Below are 19414 nucleotides of genomic sequence, written 5' to 3' on the forward strand. Positions count from 1 at the left end.
TGGTAACTGCCAACTGTGATCACAGCTATTTTACGACATTATTTAAGTATAATATATAATATAGTGTCCACGCGCATGTTTGAAACAAACGGCATCTAACGTCTTACAAATAAAAATTCGAGCCTTACACATTCTATATCTTTAATTTTTTTTATAAAGAGGAAAGCAATCAAAATCAGGGACAAGTCTTGTCCCATTGATTTCGTCTCTACCAGTTTTTTTTTTTTTTTTTTTTTTTTTTTTTTTTTTTTTTTTTTTTTTTTCTTTACTACTATTTTTTGTACATAACGTGGATAAGCGGTGAAAAAGGGTTAAATTCTAGTGACTACTTTTTTCCTTTCTCCTTATCATTTTATATTGAAAAAGGCGGAATCGAACTTTATCTTCGATAAAAGTGACTCAGTGCAATTCTTCATACTAAATCGTTATAAAATCGAAAACTTAGTGCATAACTACATGTAAAACTGATGTGCCTTAGTTAATTAACGTAACTCGGTCGAAAAACTGTGTAAATACAGAAAAAAGATGAAAAGTATATACCTACGTGATTGGATGGTTTAACTCAATTCATATATTTTAAAATAACATTTTTTCATTTCGGCAAAATTATTCTTTGATTATGTTTTTACACACGTATAAAAATCGTTGCATTCTTGAGTGAGATTTTTCAAATTGATTCAATATAGCGTGTTTCATACGAGTATATATTATTGTGTGTAGCATACCTACGCGGTAAGCAATTGTCAATATATAAAAGTATGAGTAGAGTGAAATAGCGCTATTTCACGTTGGCGGCTGTAAAAGCCTTGAAAAATTCATTCTCAACGAGGTACAAAGATAACCTGCTTAAATATTTTTTCGTAAAAGTATATCGAAAATCATTTACTTGCACAAATAATAATTTTATTTATGATTTCTATACTTCATTTGTTTTTTTTGTTTTGTTTTATTATTACACTTCTATAAGAAAAATAAAGACACACTTCAACGATTCGTTAATAACTCAAGGGTATATTAGCAAAGTGTTTTTGCAGCGTCACTAGGGCTTATTGAAAACTATTTTCTTTTTTTTATATTCTTCATAGTAATGTAAATATAAATGAAATGTAAAGAATAAACACAACAACTGCATACTTGAGTATCACACTTACAACTATTCACAACATTCGACAAAGATCTTTTACTTACACATATGTTAAAATTTTTTTTCTTAATTTGTTTTTTTCTTCTATTTAAATTATGCATATCACAATAAAGTGCCAGCGCATCCTACACTGAGTTCTGTTGATCATTACGTACACTTAATTTTCCCTACAAATATTTTAATCAAATAATTTCCGATAGGAATGCGCTTACAGGCTCTGGCAGGTTTCGGCCTTTCATGGAAATTTTTTCCATTGTACAGTAATAATTTTTTTGACAAAATTTTTTTGTAAATAATTACCCTTCCCGGTGATCGGTGCTTTTACTACTGCTGGATGGTTTATCTTCCTCTTTCATACCCCCCTTATCTTTATCCTTTTTCTTGTAAGGCTTGACTCGAACTCGATAAAACTTCTCCTCCATTGAAACTTTGTAACGATTTTCGGCCTGCACTGAGTAATTTTTTGGTCATAGAAGAAACTTTTCCAAATTCACCATCTTAAAAATATAATATTGGTAACAAATGGAAACGTCACCTTTTTAGCCTTGCAAAATTCTTTTTCGACGACTTCACCAAAAGCCCAAGTAACAGAGTCAGTTCTTCCCACCTTTAAGCCCAGAGCAGCCAAGGAATCAGAATTCAAAAAGTATTTTGTCTCGGAATCTTGTAGAATGATGTAATTTTCATGCAATGGATCCCAAACCATAGCAACAATATCACCGCGATTGCAGGTCGCCAGAGTAGCTCTACCTCTCGGGGTGCTCTTCTTTTCTCGTGACGAGTGTTTTGAAGTGGACACCTCATCGGTACACGTAGCTACGTCTACACGACCTGACGAAGAATCGGAAACTACCAATACTGATGCACTCAACTCCTTTTCTAGTTTGACTTTTTTTGTCTCCGATACTTGGAAAGCATCCTTCATCTCATCAACTTCGAGATTTTCCTGACTCATCTTCATTTGATCATCGCTCAACTGCCGCATCAGGCTGCCCCTTTCTTTCTGCAAAATAAACAACAACAACAACAACAACATTAATTTGGAATTTAGTTGTTAGGGTCGCTATAACTTACCAAAGTTTCTCGATAAGACACAAGTTTACAACTGGTGGTCAAGTCACTTTTTAATTTGGCATTTTCCATGCTCAGGCTGTTAATCAAAGCTTCCGAATTTTTGAAACATTCTGCTTTTGACTGTAAATGTTGATAGTCTTTGATTATGGCTATTTTTTCTAATTTAAGGACACCTATGTACTGCTCATTTTTTTTAATAATTTCCTTTGCTGCTTGTAAATCCTGGGTAATTTTACAAACTGCTTTTTCCTTTTCCATTTGCCAATCTTTTTTAGCCTGCTCCAATATTGTTTCGTGATTTATGATTTCTATTACGTCCGGTCGCTGTAACACGTTCCATTCACATACCCATGAAGTTACTCCCTTATAATTAGCGACTTTGGCAAAGTGAAAATTTGTATTTTAAATATATTAAATACACACAAACCTCAATCTTCTCAAGACTAGAGTCGCTGGGGCTACGCTCCATCGTCGAAGCGGCCATCAACTTGAACCTACTTCTAATCGTTTCGATCTCGGTCCTGTGCTCCACGTGCAACTTGTCGCACTTCTCTTTAAGATTTTTTTCGTACGTCAATTGAGCAGCTGCCAGTTGGGTTTCTAATCCTTTTATTTTATCCTCGTACTGTTTGATTGTATTTTTCAGAGCATTTTTCTCCGCTATGCTCGACTCGACCTTGGCTTTTTCGATCTGAGATTGCTGCTCCAGCCTCTCTCTACTTGGGGTTATTATAAGTTAATCTCAAAATTTTTATTTCTCTGAACATCAAGTCAAAACTGTCAAGAGATGACACTTACTTGTAAATGTCCTGATATTTTTTCAACTCGCTTTGCGAGGACTCGTAATTTTGGCGCATGGTGACGACAAGCCTCTCCTGCTCTCTGGCCTCGCTTTCCTTCTCACGGAGCGAGTTTTCCACATCCTCGATGTGCTTGTCTCTTTTGAGCAGCATACTCTTAAGGCCATCAAGCTCGAGCTCGTGATCAACGGTCAGGTCCTGCTCGTGCTCGCACACCGCCAGGCTCTGTAACTTCATCATCATGTCCAGCTGCTTGGTAATGTTAGACGTAGCGGCACACTCGTTTAGTGTCTGCTCCCTTATTTTGTTCAACTCGTGGCGTAGCGCCTGCACGGATTCACTCGTTATGCTGCCAAAGGCTCGGATTATTGAACGCAGACGCTCCACTTCTTCGCGCGAGCTGTTTAAACCTTCCTGTAATTACATGAGATTTCAACGTTATTTTCATCATTACTTCAATCAAAAGCAATAGTTTTTTTTTATCATCTTTACAATATAAACTGGGTTATTAATTTAGTATTCAACATAATTTTTTTATATTTTAAATTTTCTTTGTACTGGGGATAAAAATAAGTCAGTACTTTAATACCATAAGTCAAATTTTTTGGATTATCTTGTGTTATTTGAGTTTTGAGCAAACTTATAAAATTATTCGTGATAATCGCCAAGTACAAGAGCAATAATTATATTTATAAATAAATAATTTACCATTCCTGTAATTTAAATTTTAAATGATATAGCACGCATTATAACTAAATACTTGTAGTAAGTATGTATTGTTGTATTGTTGTGGGTACAAAGGAAAAAAATGTTTACTTTTGTCTAGAAACAATATCGTATAGGAATTTAATGGCGAAGGTATGGGAAAAAGACAGTGGGAAAAAGTGCGACGGCAGCTATCCTGAAAAATAAAAGGAGTCAAACAAATTCCAAAACCATAAATATTTTTATACCGAAATGCCATAATTATTTGTGATGATAATTCATTAGATTATTGTAAGCCATGCTTTAGCAGAGAAAATGTTAACAAAACACATGATTGCTTGTGCATTGCAATAAACGATAACAGGAGTGTTTGAGCTTGTCAGTAATTTAAATAAATAAAAAATTTAATGACATAATCAAGCTGGAAATTAAAAGGCGTGATAAAATATTGATATTTTAGGGTGAGTGTATTAATTAATACTTCAATAATGATAACTTTAAATTAAAAACGATTAAACGTTAAATCGTATTAGACTGTCGTAAACAATTTTGTTGGCAACAAATGTTGTTGAGAACAAAATTAGGCATGAAATTTGAAACACGATGTAAGAGTAAGATTTCAACTTACCTATTTTTGCAAGTGCAAGTAAACTTAAAACGAAAACGAGTACAATTCCAGAAATAAAGTAGCTACCGAGAACTTGCTTATCACAACAGACTTTGAATTTAGGAAATCGAACATGGATTCAATATAGAAAGTTCTTTGTTGACATGAAAAAAAATAATTTTAATCTATCGTAGAGCTACTGTGTATAATATAGTCACATATAAGTTGAGCAGATGATGATGAGATGGTGTCCAATACCTGAAGCAGTGACACAAAGGCATGATGCTGGCTGTCGGTGGAGTGTTCACTGAGGCTGCTAGGAAGTGATTCATCCATGTAAAATTCGGTACCGAAAAAGTCGGTCACTACTGCTACGTTTCCAAGAGACGGGCTGCTCCTGTCACTGCCCGAGTCTCTTATCTGTTTCTTCAGGTGGCTGCCATCGCACGAATTCGCGGCACTGCTCGGAGGATAGTTTGGGGATAAGGACCCGGGTGGTGTCGTACTAGGAGCGTATTCGTCACATTCGGTCAAGGGACTGAGAAACTGAGGGTGCTGCAATTGTGTCTTTTCTATGGTGGAAAATGAGGGAAACTGGGAAAGCTCGTTCAAAGGTAAAGAAGACGAGCTATTCAGGAGCGAGAAGTTAGTTGAGATCGAGGTGGTTGATTGTGAGGCACCAACCTCCAATTGCTTCTGTTGATTATCTTGGTGGTGGGGTTGCTGATGCTGTTGTTGCTGCTGCTTGGTGCTGTCGTAGGACGTTTGCTTTGAGTCCATAGCTGCTTGACTGATTTTTTCGAACTCTTCCGTATCAGTTTCCGATTCAAAGTCACCCCTGAAACAAAAATACAAACAAAAATCATATCATCTCATCCGCTTAAGTAATTACTATTTTGAAAATTGGCGTTTAAAAAAAAAATCATACTTGTCAGTCAACATTAGAGGCCTGGCAACTTCCTGTTCCTTTAATGGCTCGTCTACGACCATCGAGATGCTTTCTTTTTCTTTAATAACATCGCTGACTCCACTCCCACTTAAGCTTTTGGATGAGAAAAATTGCGTTATACCATTCAGGTCGGGCATCAAAACGATTGAAGCCAAGTTTGGTAGCTGCTGTTTCATTTGCTCCACATCTTTGACCGTCAGCTAAAAAAGAAAAAAAAAAAAAAAAAAAAAAACGGAATTAAATTCTGACAGAAATGTAATTATTGTCTATGATTTATATACACGTATATATATATATATATATATATATATATGTATATATATATATATATATATATATATATATATATATATATATATATATATATATATATATATATATATATATATATATATATATATGTGCGTTGGTGGTACCTTTGGTAGTCCAGTATCAAACGAGGCTGGAGCTTCGGTAGCAAAGGGTGGTGGTACATCGTCCAGTCCGGGGAAGAGAGTAACTAAAAAGTGTCCGGCAAATTTGTTTTGAAACTCTCGGCGTCTCTGAATTTCCTCGCTATGAATGTTCATGATCTGAAAGGCGAGATTGCCTGCCCAGGCGAGGAAGGCTTCTGAGAAGGTACGTCGACGTACGACCTCCGCCACGGCGTTCATGTACATCTCCGGGCTCGCGTGGATTTGTCTCAGTGCCGTGATAAATTGACGTAGCCTCTTGACTCTTCCCATCAAAAGTGCAAGCATCTCGATGGACTCTTGCATCTTGTTTTCGATTTCCGCGACCCACTTAAGATGCCTGTGAATGCTCGCCGAGAGCTCCTCTTTGGCCTGAAATGAAAAATCATACCGTATTGAGAAATAAAGGGTTATTGCAATAGACTGCCACATTTTACTGAGAATATCAACCTTGGTGCAGCGACGCCGATAATCGCATATCAGCTTGTAAGTGTTGTGCATCACTTGGAGCTGGTTTTTGTGAGACGCGCACAAGTCAGGCAAGACACTATCGTCCTTGAGGTTGTTGACACGCGTCATATTCTGCTGGAAGCCCTGCGAGAGCTCGGCTTGCTCGCTAACAGCCTTCTTGGCCTGCTCCACGACCTGTTCAAGTTGAAAGAGCCGCTCGCTCAGCCCCTGAATTTCTTTTTTGTCTTGCCTTTTGGTTTGCACAATCAGTGCCAATGCCTAAAAAAAAAAAAAAAAAAAAAAAAAAAAAAAAAAAAAAAAAAAAAAAAAAAAAAAAAAAAAATCGCCATTATTATAAATTACTTTTATAGTTCATTACACTGACTTGTCAGAATTAAGAAATAAAGAAAGAAAAACATTTCCCACTAGCGGTAACGCTTAGCTTACCTCGTTCTTGGATTGCTGGTAGGTGGCCTCATCAAGCTGATTGAGAATACGGGCGCACTCCTCGACCGTCTGGTCGAGACTGACTTTGCCCTTGGACGTGATCCAGGAGAAGAGACTAATGGCCGAGTCGTCCCCCTGTCGAAGTGTTGAGAGGGACGAGGAGCCCGCCGACTCGGCCAGCTTTTGTTGGTATTCCTCCGGGCTTTGGAAACCCTCGGCGTAGGCTCGCAGTGCCGGAAGGACCGGGATCTCGGAGAGGGTCTGCAGATCCACGCTAACACTGAAAAGAAGAAAGACCGAAACAGTTGGGGGATGGTTGCCCCGAGACAACAACAGCGCCACTAACGCACTTTTTGACGATTTCGATGTACTCCTGGCGCTCCTCGAGATAAGTACCAAAGTACTGCTGGAAGTGCGAGACCTTGTCCTCAAAGTATTTGGATACGTCGTCAAAGTTGGCGAGCACGGCGGCCCAGCCCTGTTGCTGTAGGTGTTGGTCGTGCACGAGGCGCTCGCAGGCTCGCAATTGGTCCCGGCTGAGGGTGCAACACCTGTTGGCAAGGTCGGTGCGCGAGTTCAAGGTCTGCAACGACACCGGCAACGTCTGCGACTCCGTAAACCTCTTGTCCAAGTTGTCGTCTGCTGTAATTTCATTATTATTGTGTAAATATCCATATACCATGTACCATATATGTATAAATAACAACAGTAGACGTAGACGACGAGCACGGCAAAATAAGTTGGACATATACATATTTACAAGCGTCGAGATTAACAGTACCTATTGCGTTACTGACGAGCAAATTACGAGAATCTATCTCGAGAGCAGCGAGAAAAAAGTCAAACGAGAGCGAGGAGTATGTGATATACATCGCTACATCAAGCGCCCAAGAATAATATATACAGTAAGTAGATGCAGGTATATTTAAGGGTATTGCGAACTTGTTTGCCGGCTTTCGGAAAAGTGGCATCAGCTGTTTGTCCACCCGCCCCACCTGATGATGATGAGGAGAGCCAGCTCGCACCAGTGCGCGGATTACACGACTCTGTGCACACTTATACATGCCGAGATGCTGTGTACAATTATTTATTCGAAAATCGTATCGTATCTATATGCAGGTATAAGTATTACCCGTACACACATATAAGCGGGATATACGATGAGACGTGATTTTAGAGTGGTGAATAAAATACGGGTTACTGGCCATATTTTTCAATGCAAAACGCCGTTTCGAAGAATTTATAAGCAAAAGGTCTTGCACGGAATTTTTTTATTTTCTATTTATCATACACCACCTGGTTTTGTCCTGGTGCGTGGAACTCACTTTCAATTTTGGGGTTATTCATTTTTAATAATGGCCTATGGAGAAGAAACTACATGCATATCTGTATATTATTTATGTAGAGTTTGAACATTTTTATCGATAAGTTATCGCTCTTCTTTTCTCGAATTACTTTCATTTTTTATTAAGTCGTTTTTTTTATACAACTAAAAGTGTTCATCGCATTTTATTATAAAGACTGCACGATTTCTGACGATAACGAAACATGCATCATCACTATTATTATTTTTATTTTTTTTCCCAAGCTTCTGTGCAAGAAATACACTACAGCAAAGATACCATACGTTTTACCTGTACATAGGTAACAAAGCAAAGCATTAAAAAAAAAAAAAAATTATTATTATTATTATTATAAATAAACAATGCAAGCAAAATCTCTTGCGCAATGGATTTCATGAGAATAGGATAGACTCACGCACTACATGAACCCATACCAAAGGTATTAATTGTGTGCAATAAAGTTAAAGCTATTGATTGAAAGAGTAAAACTTAATTGTGTCTCGCACTTGAGATTAGTCATATCCACGGACAAAGAATCGCCCTTACATCATAGTACGGAGCTATACGTATACCTGCCTATATAATTGAGTAGTAAAAATACATAAAACAAACGCAACTGTGTCAGTGCTGCACTTCCACCTACATCAACAAAATTAAGTAAGTATATCCTCGGTTATTCACTGTAGCATCAAATAAGTATAACAATACATGTATATGTATATATATATATATATGTATATATACAGTATTGACAGTACAAAGCTACACCGCAACCATGTGTTATATTATATACATGTATATAATAAAGGGACGCCACTTTTTTAGTTGCAAAGAGCTCACTCGAAAAAAACAAAAAAAAAAAACCTGCAAAAAATGCAAGTCGGGTTATTGGCCAGAGAAATAGTACTTACATGATAGTACGTAATTAGAGTGAATGCGTATTCGTAGTACCTACTGCAAGTAAAAATAAGTATGTGAAAAGAAAAACTGGGTGTTGAGCATTTTCCAATCAAGCGCGCAATTTCGCGAACAATAACAATTACGAGCGTCAACAAGCTACCATCACGTGTGCACTGTGCATCTCAAGTAGTACAAGTAGTAGGTACGTTTTTGTTTTGCACCGAAGCAAAGAAGAAAAAGAAGAAGAAGAAAAAACGAAATCAGTATAAGTATAGGTGCTTATTTTTTGTAAGCAGAGTTTTTACGTTTTTGTGCGACACTAAGTATGTAGCGAGTATAAAATATTTTTTTTTTATGAAAAAGGAAAAAAGACTTACGCTGGGTAGAACATGAACGTACTTAATGTGAAATAAATTAAATCAAACTACAGCTATTTGAGAAAAATACAAGCTTTGTGTGGCCTGAGCAGGTTTCTAATCATTGAAAAATTGGGAGCAGCCTATATTTATAAAGGCAGGCTTAATGATTTCTCGCGTTAAAGAGTAGGTGCGCACTATAACAGATAAGGCAATAAAAATTGTAATGTATACTGTAAGCGGTACCGGTAGGTATCAGCCAAGAGGATCATAAAACAACTAAAACACGTGAAATTAGAGTATCTCGATCGTTAATTTACACATTTATATTACGATAATTTATGTATAAAAAGGGACAGAGAGGCAGTTTGCGACTTAACTTGCAATTCCAAAAAGTAACATAAAAAGCCCCCCCCCCTCCCGCGCAAGCAGCGTAAAAGTATAAGGTATATCATAATTATGTTCTTACGCGGCACTAACAGATTTTTCATTTAAAATTGTACTCAGCTCCTCCAATATGTTATATACTTACTGACGGCCTTTTCCCTTTCGCTAAAACACTGGATGCGGTAACTGCTCGGTACTAGGCTACTTGGTGGGTAGTCTTATGCTAATCGATAATATTCCTTCCGACTCCGTTTAACTTAACTGTAAGTAAATGTTATATTCCGTACACGGCGTAAATAGTTATCCGATCGGATCCTCCTTTTATTTCTCATGCACATCGCATTTGTTTGTACCTTTATAACAATAATACATGTCTACGTACTTAACGAAAAAAAAAAAAAACAAAAAAAAAAAAACCTTTTGTGCATCATTTATAAGTATACCTATATAATAACCTACGAATAATATTATACACGTGTACTCGAGCAGGTAAAAAACCTGTTTGACGATTTGTTTTCAATGAATTGAATTAATTCGATGGATTTGGGTTGTTTAGTCACCTGCATGCAGGGGGCCTTCGATGTTATATAGGTTTGTAATGAGTTGCGTGTGACGCACGATAGTGTTGATGTTTTCTTTTTTCGAATTTAACTTCCTGTTACGATTCTATATTAAGTATGTACGAGCGTGCATGTGTACGGACGACAATTAATTAACATGCGAATGATTCCAAACACTTTCTGGGTATACATATTATATCGAACACGCGCTACTGTATATTATTGCGAGGATGTTTTTTTTTCCAGTAAATTTTAAAAACTCAACCATACCACGTGCCTAATATATACCTATTGAGAAAAAAAGATAGATTTGTAACGGCAGCGTATACAATAATAACAACAACAACAACAACAACAACAACAACACAGTTTTGAGATTGCAATTCAGAGTGAACATATATGAATGTCCATATAAAATGAATAATTAAATTAAATGTATACGTATGCAGAAACAAATGCTAATTAGAGTCGACCTCCGAGCTCCACTCGCGGTGTTTTGTTCAATTAATTAATTACTTTACTTGTACGGGACAAAATATTACTAATCGATGGAACGTAAAAAAGCTCGGTAACGAGTAGGTACAACATATATGTAGCGGGCGTGAATTCATTTCACACACGTATCAATAATGTAAAAACTGCTCTCGAGCGCAACGGAGTCGGAGATGCACACGCACCCAAGTGCACTGAGGGATAAGTATGAGAGGCGATCTTTTTTTACGAGACGGAGTCAAAGCTCAAGAATCATTGCGAGCAAGTATATCCGTACCTATACTTCTGATGCGTGGATAAATTATTATAACTTACGTGCTAAATGGCGCGGGCAAACAAACAAACTGATATGATGATGATGATGCAATCTTTAATTAAAACCCATGCCACCGATCTATCGATTCTTATATGCATACGCGTTCACTTCCGCATAAGGATTACACACTTTGGCTGTACTATCATTCATTTGCGTATTGCATGAATTATCGAGTACTTTAATTATGCTTGAAAATTATAAGTGATTGAAAAATTATCATAAAAATCAAAGATCTGTCTGTAAAAAAAAAAACCTGCACGCACGCACCGGGGGACACTATACTTATGGTTAGGGATTGATAAATTTGATTGCTCGTTATTAAAAAAGAATAAACATACGGTACAATCCGTACGACATTATTATTGTCAGCATTAATAATTATACAAATTAATTGTTATACTATTGAGAAAGTCGCGATAATCTCGAAAATGCAGATATTAAAATCGACACGTGCGTGATTGTATCGTATTCTAATGATGATGATGATGATGATGATGATGATGATGATGATGATGATGATGATGATGATGATGCAAGTTCCCCGCCAAGCTCGCCTATACATCTCGGTTGTTTAGCTCGGTACGGGCACACGTGCACAGCTGATGCGTGCTTTGATCAGAAAAATGGAACCACATTCTCTTCTTTATTCCTCTCTCTATATATATGTATATAGCTTATAAGAGCACGACAATCATCATCATCGATAGAGATCATCGTCGCGGCAGAGAGTGCTGTACCTAGGAAAATTGCACAATCACGAGTTCGATAACGATAAGCCTCGTGACAATCGTGACGGCGACTCACACATGAGAGAAACAGAGAGAGAGAAAATCGTGCGTGTGATGCTACAGCTAGTGGATCGGAGCCGTTTTTCTGCGCAACGGCAGCTGTTTAGGCGTCGCACTGTCTGCCAAGCTCAACTGCAGGGAGTACAGCCCGGTTCACGCTGTCGCGCGCGGGTTGTACGTTATTGTTTATACTTACTCAATAAGTACATAAGAGACTTTATTTACTCTGCAAAGAGTTAAACATTTTTCATCACTCTGTTCTTGGGTGCAGAAAAGCTAAGTAGATAAGTATGAAGAACTTGTTCAGTTCAATGAAGCTAATGAAATCGTAATATAATCTCGTAGAAATTTCACTGCTGAAACACTCTTAAGCAATTGATCGGTATAAGACGTTTTAGCGGACCATTAAAAGCATAATATCATGTTAATAATATGTATATAGACATTTATTGTGGAAGCAGTTAAGTGTGTACCTCCCCAACCAAAAAGTCTGAGCGTCATACGTGCCTGTTCCTCCTTTAACTTTAAATTGTCACAAGAGAAACTGATTGCGGATAAATATAGAAATGTATTTGTTGGCAGAAGATCCGGAGCGCGCGGCCAAAAGGAAGACCATGACTTTGTTGTGCATCATCATGTCACACACACACACACACACACACACACACACACACGAGAGCGCGCGCTCACACACATGTACCTATAGGTATGTAGTAACAATCCTCCTCCCCCCAATATATTTATCTGTGAATGAATTTGTACATGCCACAACAGTATAATTAGTTTGTAACGCGTGCACGATTATCCATCGAGAAGGAAAATATTCATGCCAAATAATATGGATGAATAAACGTGTACATGACATCGGTACTTATACTCACCAGGCATGTAATTTATGACGGGCATTGGTGGGGTCGAGCTATCGATTAGGGCCGCGTTGAAGAGGAAGATTGGATTCGAGTCCGTGGTGCCAGTGGAGTACGAACCCACGGTGGCCTCGTTATGCAGGGTCTCGCCTCCGCTCATCAGCAGTATCTGGTTTTTTGGAGGTACATTCGTTTCTATCTCTATCCTCTCCTTAAGCTCGGACACCCTGATAAAATCAATTTACAAAATTAAAACAAAAAATGGCATTGTCCACGTGTAATACACTATAAATATATGTATATTCTAGAGGATTTGAATGAGAAAAAAAAAAAAAAAAAAAAAAAAAAAAAAAAAAAAACGTCTAGTGATCGTTGGCCCAGTTTTTATTTCACAGCAATTCCATCACTCGTGACATGCATGTTTTAGGTGCATGTACATAAGAAATCAAGTGCATTGGACGGTTTCTTTTTTCCCCCGTCCAAGTCAAACGCTTCTGCAAAAGTGTCGCTGTCGTTCAAAAGCCAAGGGCGACATGAAATTGATGATTCGTGCCGATTTTTTGGAGGTACTTTTCGTTTAATTAATTCAATTCACGTTATGACACTCCGAGCAATGGTCGAGTATTGCAGTGTTACGTAAGGAGACAATAATGATATTCTTGCAGGGAAATAAAGTAGTTGATATCAGTCCGTTTAGTCATGAAAAACACATTTTTTTTTTTTGAACCGAAACAGTATTTTGTTTTTGCGATAAAGGAATAATATATTTACAAAGATTTTCGAGCCCCTTTGATTGATGTTCCTTTAAAACCTGCAGGTTCTCGTACATTCGCAGGTTATCCAACAATCAAGTGTTTACATTGTTTTTGTTTTTCCCATTCATGAAACGTCGTCATATCATCATCATCATCATCCGAGTCAGAGGCAAGCACCTCTCAGCGACTAGACGGTGTGTGTGTGAGAATTGCCTTTGCATTGATTAAAAGAGCGAAAGAAAGAGAAAACAAAACCCAACAACTGCGTCATGTCACAAAAGAATAAGCGAGCGAGCCCCCTTTTACGCCGAGGCGGAAATACTTTATTATTTAAATATCCAAGGGACAAAAAGAAACAACGAATTTTCTCACGTGCATGACAGAGCGTGACTTTAGATAGATGTATGTTATGTATAATTATATTTAAACATTACGAATATAATACTTATTTAGGGACAACGTTTTCCTCAGAAAAATGCTTAGAGAATTTAAAACTTTGGTAATCGAATAATTTCGTACAAGTAAGTATAAGTTGTAAAAAGTACCCGAGATGAACTCCATTACAATTACTTGAGCACGAAAAATAAGTAAGTACTCAAGTGCTCACATCTTTGTTTCCCAACTCGTGCAAAATAAACGTACAAGTATAAGTATTAGGTATACAGAAAGAGAAAGGAGGGAGAGTGGGGAATACAGAGGAGAAGTCGGGAGAAAAAGAAAAGTCCAACCTACACCTATGTATATTATATACATAGCTCTATGTATAGCTAGACAACTAGCAACGTTGCGGGTGTTATGTTCTTAAACATGCAAGGAATCGAGTGCAGCGACCTCCTGCATGAAAAACATCTGCTTGTACGCGAAACGTATAAAATTAACTAATTGCATGAGATGCGAAATTGAGTACTTATGACGATGCTTATGAAATTATGCTCACCTACAACACGTAGTACGTTCGTTCATATACCTACGTTATGCTAACCCGTGAATGAGATGAGACCCGTCAAACTCGAATTATTTATCATCGCTGTAAAGGTACAGACGTGCATAGGTACTTATTCGGTTCAAATTTGTGGCGAATGCATTTTTTTCGAGTGCTTACATTTTTCCCTTATGCCCATAAGCTAAGTTAGCCAACTGATTCCTGATGCATCGATTCAAGTATTGTGATCTTTAACACATGATTTACTTAATATATGAGTATATGCACACACACACACTGCGAACCAGGATAAATAATAATGTAGAGGCAACTCAGAAACCTTTATTAATTCAGTAAAGAGTTGTGAGTACTGCCACAAAATCGTATCAAAAATAAATAATTTATTTTGAAGTGTACTTTCAAACTTTTAATGCAAATGGAGAGGAGATAATATTTTTTTGTGGTGAAAAAAAAAAAAAAAAAAAAAAACTCGATTTTTAATGATTTCAGGCTTTCCGACGAATTTTTTTTTTTTGCGACTCTCAGCGCTTCAGCCAAATTGTCACAAATTGTACAAAAATCGATTTCATGTACCAAATGTCAACAAACTATGCGTATACACGATAATACAACTGTGTTATTATTGAAACTAACGTGTTTAAAAAAAGATCTTGCTGTGAAAATCATGGCAAATAACATAAAATGATCACTTTACAACTGATATAGAATAAAATAGTACACGTTCACGAGTATTTTTAAATTCAAAACCATAATAGTGATCGACTGGTTTCTCGTTCATGAGCCTGTAAAATACATTTTTAAAATTACTTTTACTTCAATTAATAAAAACGGAATTAAACTTGTTAGTTGTCGACGCGACTGATTATAAGAAGAGCTGGGTGCTGTAACCGTATTGTGACAAAAAGAGACGTTTTTCGAAATGAAAGATGAAAGGGGAGAAGACAGACATACGTACAATTATGTTTTATTGTACTTGTTTTTGCACGTATGTACCTACCTACGTACTTTGATGAAAATAATCACTACACGCGAATATTCTTTCTTTTTTTTTTGTCGTCACACAAGTCCCCAATATATTTCGCGGTTCTGCAATATACCAATGAAAGAAAGATAACGCTCAAAAAGTTGAGTGGAACTGTCACATTGTTGTATTGTTGCCCATGGAATGGTCAATTTGTTATTGTAACTTTTTAGGTTGGAGGATTTCTCTCAGATACAAGGAAACTTGATTATTAAATATTGCCGGATATATTAAGGATGATTTTTTTTCCCTTTAAGTTTGGCATAATTTTACGTGTCAAGCAGTGAATTGAGCTTAATTTCTAGCCTTGTCTCTGTATTATTATGCTCACCAGTTAAACGAGATTTAATTGGGTCTGGATACACTCAACATTGAAAGACCAAGATTGAGGGTTGGCAATTGCTTTCACAGCAAAACTGAACTAATTTACTAAATGTATTCGAATTTGATTACCATCTCGTGTTCTTAATCTCTAGCGTCGTCCAAATGTTCGTACTTGTGCGACAATGGGAATTAAAAATATAAATGAAAATGTACTCACGTTTTGGTGGTCATGTTAATGTCGACGGTGATGGTGCAGCCGAGATCGACATGAAATATGTAGAGCATCATGATGCTGGTCTTTTTTTCAGGTGTTAGCGAAAATGGCTTGACAAGTCAAGGCAAACACCTTCCTTTCGCGTTGCAATAATCATTCGAACCTTCTCGGTCAACTTATCAAAGACTGATCTCCACGCTCTTGTAACTCGCGAGTTACGACAGCTCTCGGATCTGTAGCTCTCATATGTACATGCGCTACACTGAGCTTCCGACTTTTTACTAGATTACTAAAAAATTTGTTAGTGACTCTAACAATCAGCGCTTTTGGTCAATACGATGATTGGGTGATGAGGATTAAAGCATCGATGGGTTTTTATCAAAATTCCGGACAAAGTATTGTAACTCGTGATAGAGACAGTTTGATAAGAGATCAAAGTGGCTTTTCAAACTTCTTAAACTTAGGAGACTCTTGTAGGAACCTTGTAAATGTGTGTTGAAATTCAATATGAAACTTTCCTTTGACTAGTTGCAGTTTTGTAATTAGTTTTTTTTTTTTTTTTTTTTTTTTTTTTTTTTTTTTTTTCCTTTACATATCCTTAACCAGTAGGAAAAGATATATCTTCTTGATCACATCTTCTTTCTGTACAATATTTACAGTAGCCTCAAATTGAGTTGGATAAAAAAAAATGAAATCTTCTTCTTCCTTTCTTTTTGTTGTTCGACCTGCAAAAAATGGATTATTATTTTGAATGGCTCCTCATAGAATGTCTTTTAAATATATACACACACACACACACACACGAAACGTCGAGATATTTTTAATAGCCAAAAAAATGAAATTTTAGGAAAAAAAATAAACTAAAGAAAAGGGGATAAAATTCGAGAAGACAATACCATATTTGTACATAATTATCAACCAGAAGAAATATAAATAAAGAATAGAGAGAAAGGAATAGTGCAGGGTAAATTTATCCGACTTTCCACAGCGGACGCCAAAGGCCATGGAAGTTCGGATGTAAACAACAACGCGCGGACGTATACTGCATTTATGTGAAACGAGCACTCACACATACATTCGGATAAAATGGAAACTTCGCCGTCAAACAAAGGATTTTTTACACCCGTCCATAAGTAGTCGACAATTGTTCTACCAAAGTAAGTGCAGACTAGCATCTGGAGCCATAGAAATATGCAACGTGCATTCACATAGCTACAGAACGGCTCGCACTGTGGCACTGAATACACACACGCATACATTATATTATATACTTGAATAATTACTATATGTACGTGCACACTCTGAAGCGGGGCACAATCGATACGCACCACGAAAGATGAGGAGCAAGCTATAAGGAGCGCGAGCGAGCGAGGTGGACATGTCTTTCTTTAACTATCGCGAAGCATGTTGGTGCGCGCATATCTGTATAGGTGTACCTATACGTATGTATGTATGTATGTATCCACTCGCCGTCGTCGGACGCAGCGCTCCCAAAAGTGGCTACCGAACTTGGGGGAAAATTCAAATTGGCTATATAGAGCAAGACGCAAAACCTCAGATAACTCGACAACATTCCATACACCATAACTTGATCAATTAATCCTAAGCTATTTAACCCAATAACCCAACGCGCCCATACGCAGTATCACGAGCATTAATAATTAATAAAATCAATTAAACAATAACGCAAGCGCCAATCCCCACACAACCCGGGGCGCTTTCTGGTTACTTTGTTAACTAATATAAAAAAAAAATAACACAAGCGCCAATCACCAAACAACCCAGGGCACTTTCTGGTCACTTTGTTAATTGGTGTAATAAATAAAATAACACAAGTGCCAATCCCCACACAACCCGGGACGCCTACTGGTCGCTTTAATTATTAATAAAATAACACAAGTGCCAATCACCACACAACCTAAGGCACTAACTGGTCACTTTAATTATTAACAAAGTTAATATAGTAGAGCAAGCGCCAATCCCCACACAACCTGGGGCGCTTTCTGGTCGCTTTAATTATTAATAAGATAAGTAAAAAAATAACACAAAAGCCAATCCCTACACGACCCAGGGCACTTACTGGTCACTTTGTTAATTAATATAAAAAAAATAACACAAGTGCCAATCCCCACGCAACCCGGGGCGCTTACTGGTCACTTTAATTATTAACAAAATTAATAAAGTAGAGCAAGCGCTAATCACCACACAACCTGGGGCGCTTTCTGGTCGCTTTAATTATTAATAAAATAAGTAAAATAACAATAGCGCCAATCCTCACACAACCTAGGGCGCTTTCTGATCACTTTGTTAATGAATATATCAAATAAAATATCATAAGTGCTAATCCCCACACAACCCGGGACGCCTACTGGTCGCTTTAATTATTAATAAAATAACACAAGCGCCAATCCTCACACAACCAGGGCGCTTTCTGATCATTTTGTTAATTAATATAATTAATAAAATAACACAAGCCCCGATCCACACACAACCCGGGACGCCTACTGGTCACTTTAATTATTAATAAAATAGCACAAGTACAAATCCCCACACAACCCGGGGCACTTTCTGGTCACTTTTTTAATTGATATAATTAATAAAATAACATAAGCGCCAATCCCCACACAACCCGGGGCGCTAACTGGTCACTTTAATTATTAATAAAATAGCACAAGTACAAATCCCCACACAACCTGGGGCACTTTCTGGTCACTTTGTTAATTGATATAATTAATAAAATAACATAAGCGCCAATCCCCACACAACCCGCGGCGCTTACTGGTTGTGTGGTGATTTGCGATTGCTCTACTTTATCAACTTTGTTAATAATTAAAGCGACCAGAAAGCGTCGCAGATTGTGTGGGGATTGGCGCTTGCTCTACTTTATTAACTTTGTTAATAATTAAAGTGACCAGTAAGCGCCCTGGGTTATGTGGGGATCGGCGCTTGCTCTACATTATTAAGTTTGTTAATAATTAACGTAACCCGTAAGCGCCCTGGGTTGTGTGGGGATTGGCGCTTGTGTTATTTTATTTATTACACCAATTAACAAAGTGACCAGAAAGTGCATTTTTTAACTTATTTTATTAATAATTAAAGCGACCAGAAAGCGCCCCAGGTTGTGTGGGGATTGGCGCTTGCTCTACTATATTAACTTTGTTAATAATTAAAGTGACCAGTTAGTGCCTTAGGTTGTGTGGTGATTGGCACTTGTGTTATTTTATTAATAATCAAAGCGACCAGTAGGCGTCCCAGGTTGTGTGGGGATTGGCACTTGTGTTATTTTATTTCTTACACCAATTAACAAATTGACCAGAAAGTGCCCCGGGTTGTGTGAGGATTGGCGCTTGTGTTATTCTACTTATTTTATCAATAATTAAAGCGACCAGAAAGTGCCCTGGGTTTTGTGGGGATTGGCGCTTGCTCTACTTTATTAATTTTGTTAATAATTAAAGTGACCAGTAAGCGCCTCGGGTTGCGTGGGGATTGGCACTTGTGTTATTTTTTTTATATTAATTAAC

General features: G+C 37.3%; 1 protein-coding gene across 2 annotated transcripts; it reads right to left on the minus strand.

Annotated features, from left to right (window-relative positions):
• Positions 1 to 547: 547 nt before the first annotated feature.
• Positions 548 to 16462, minus strand: Atg17 (autophagy-related 17). Of its 2 annotated transcripts, none has more exons than XM_089594945.1 (13): positions 15897 to 16462; positions 12652 to 12863; positions 6979 to 7270; positions 6629 to 6908; positions 6182 to 6460; positions 5696 to 6103; positions 5259 to 5479; positions 5015 to 5168; positions 3017 to 3432; positions 2646 to 2934; positions 2219 to 2542; positions 1680 to 2147; positions 548 to 1590 (listed from the first exon to the last, which is right to left on the minus strand). In XM_089594945.1, exons 1-13 carry the CDS (start codon positions 15965 to 15967, stop codon positions 1441 to 1443), a joined length of 3564 nt encoding a protein of 1187 aa, XP_089451071.1. In that variant the 5' UTR covers positions 15968 to 16462; the 3' UTR covers positions 548 to 1440. The 2 variants fall into 2 exon arrangements, with proteins under 2 accessions (XP_089451071.1, XP_089451070.1); XM_089594944.1 differs by having other exon boundaries at positions 2646 to 2937.
• Between the last annotated feature and the right edge of the window lie 2952 nt (positions 16463 to 19414).

The sequence above is a fragment of the Copidosoma floridanum genome, unplaced genomic scaffold, assembly GCF_036245765.1.
Source record: "Copidosoma floridanum isolate Cflo_tuat_1 unplaced genomic scaffold, Cflo_Japanese_pri ptg000021l, whole genome shotgun sequence".
NCBI lineage: Eukaryota > Metazoa > Arthropoda > Insecta > Hymenoptera > Encyrtidae > Copidosoma > Copidosoma floridanum.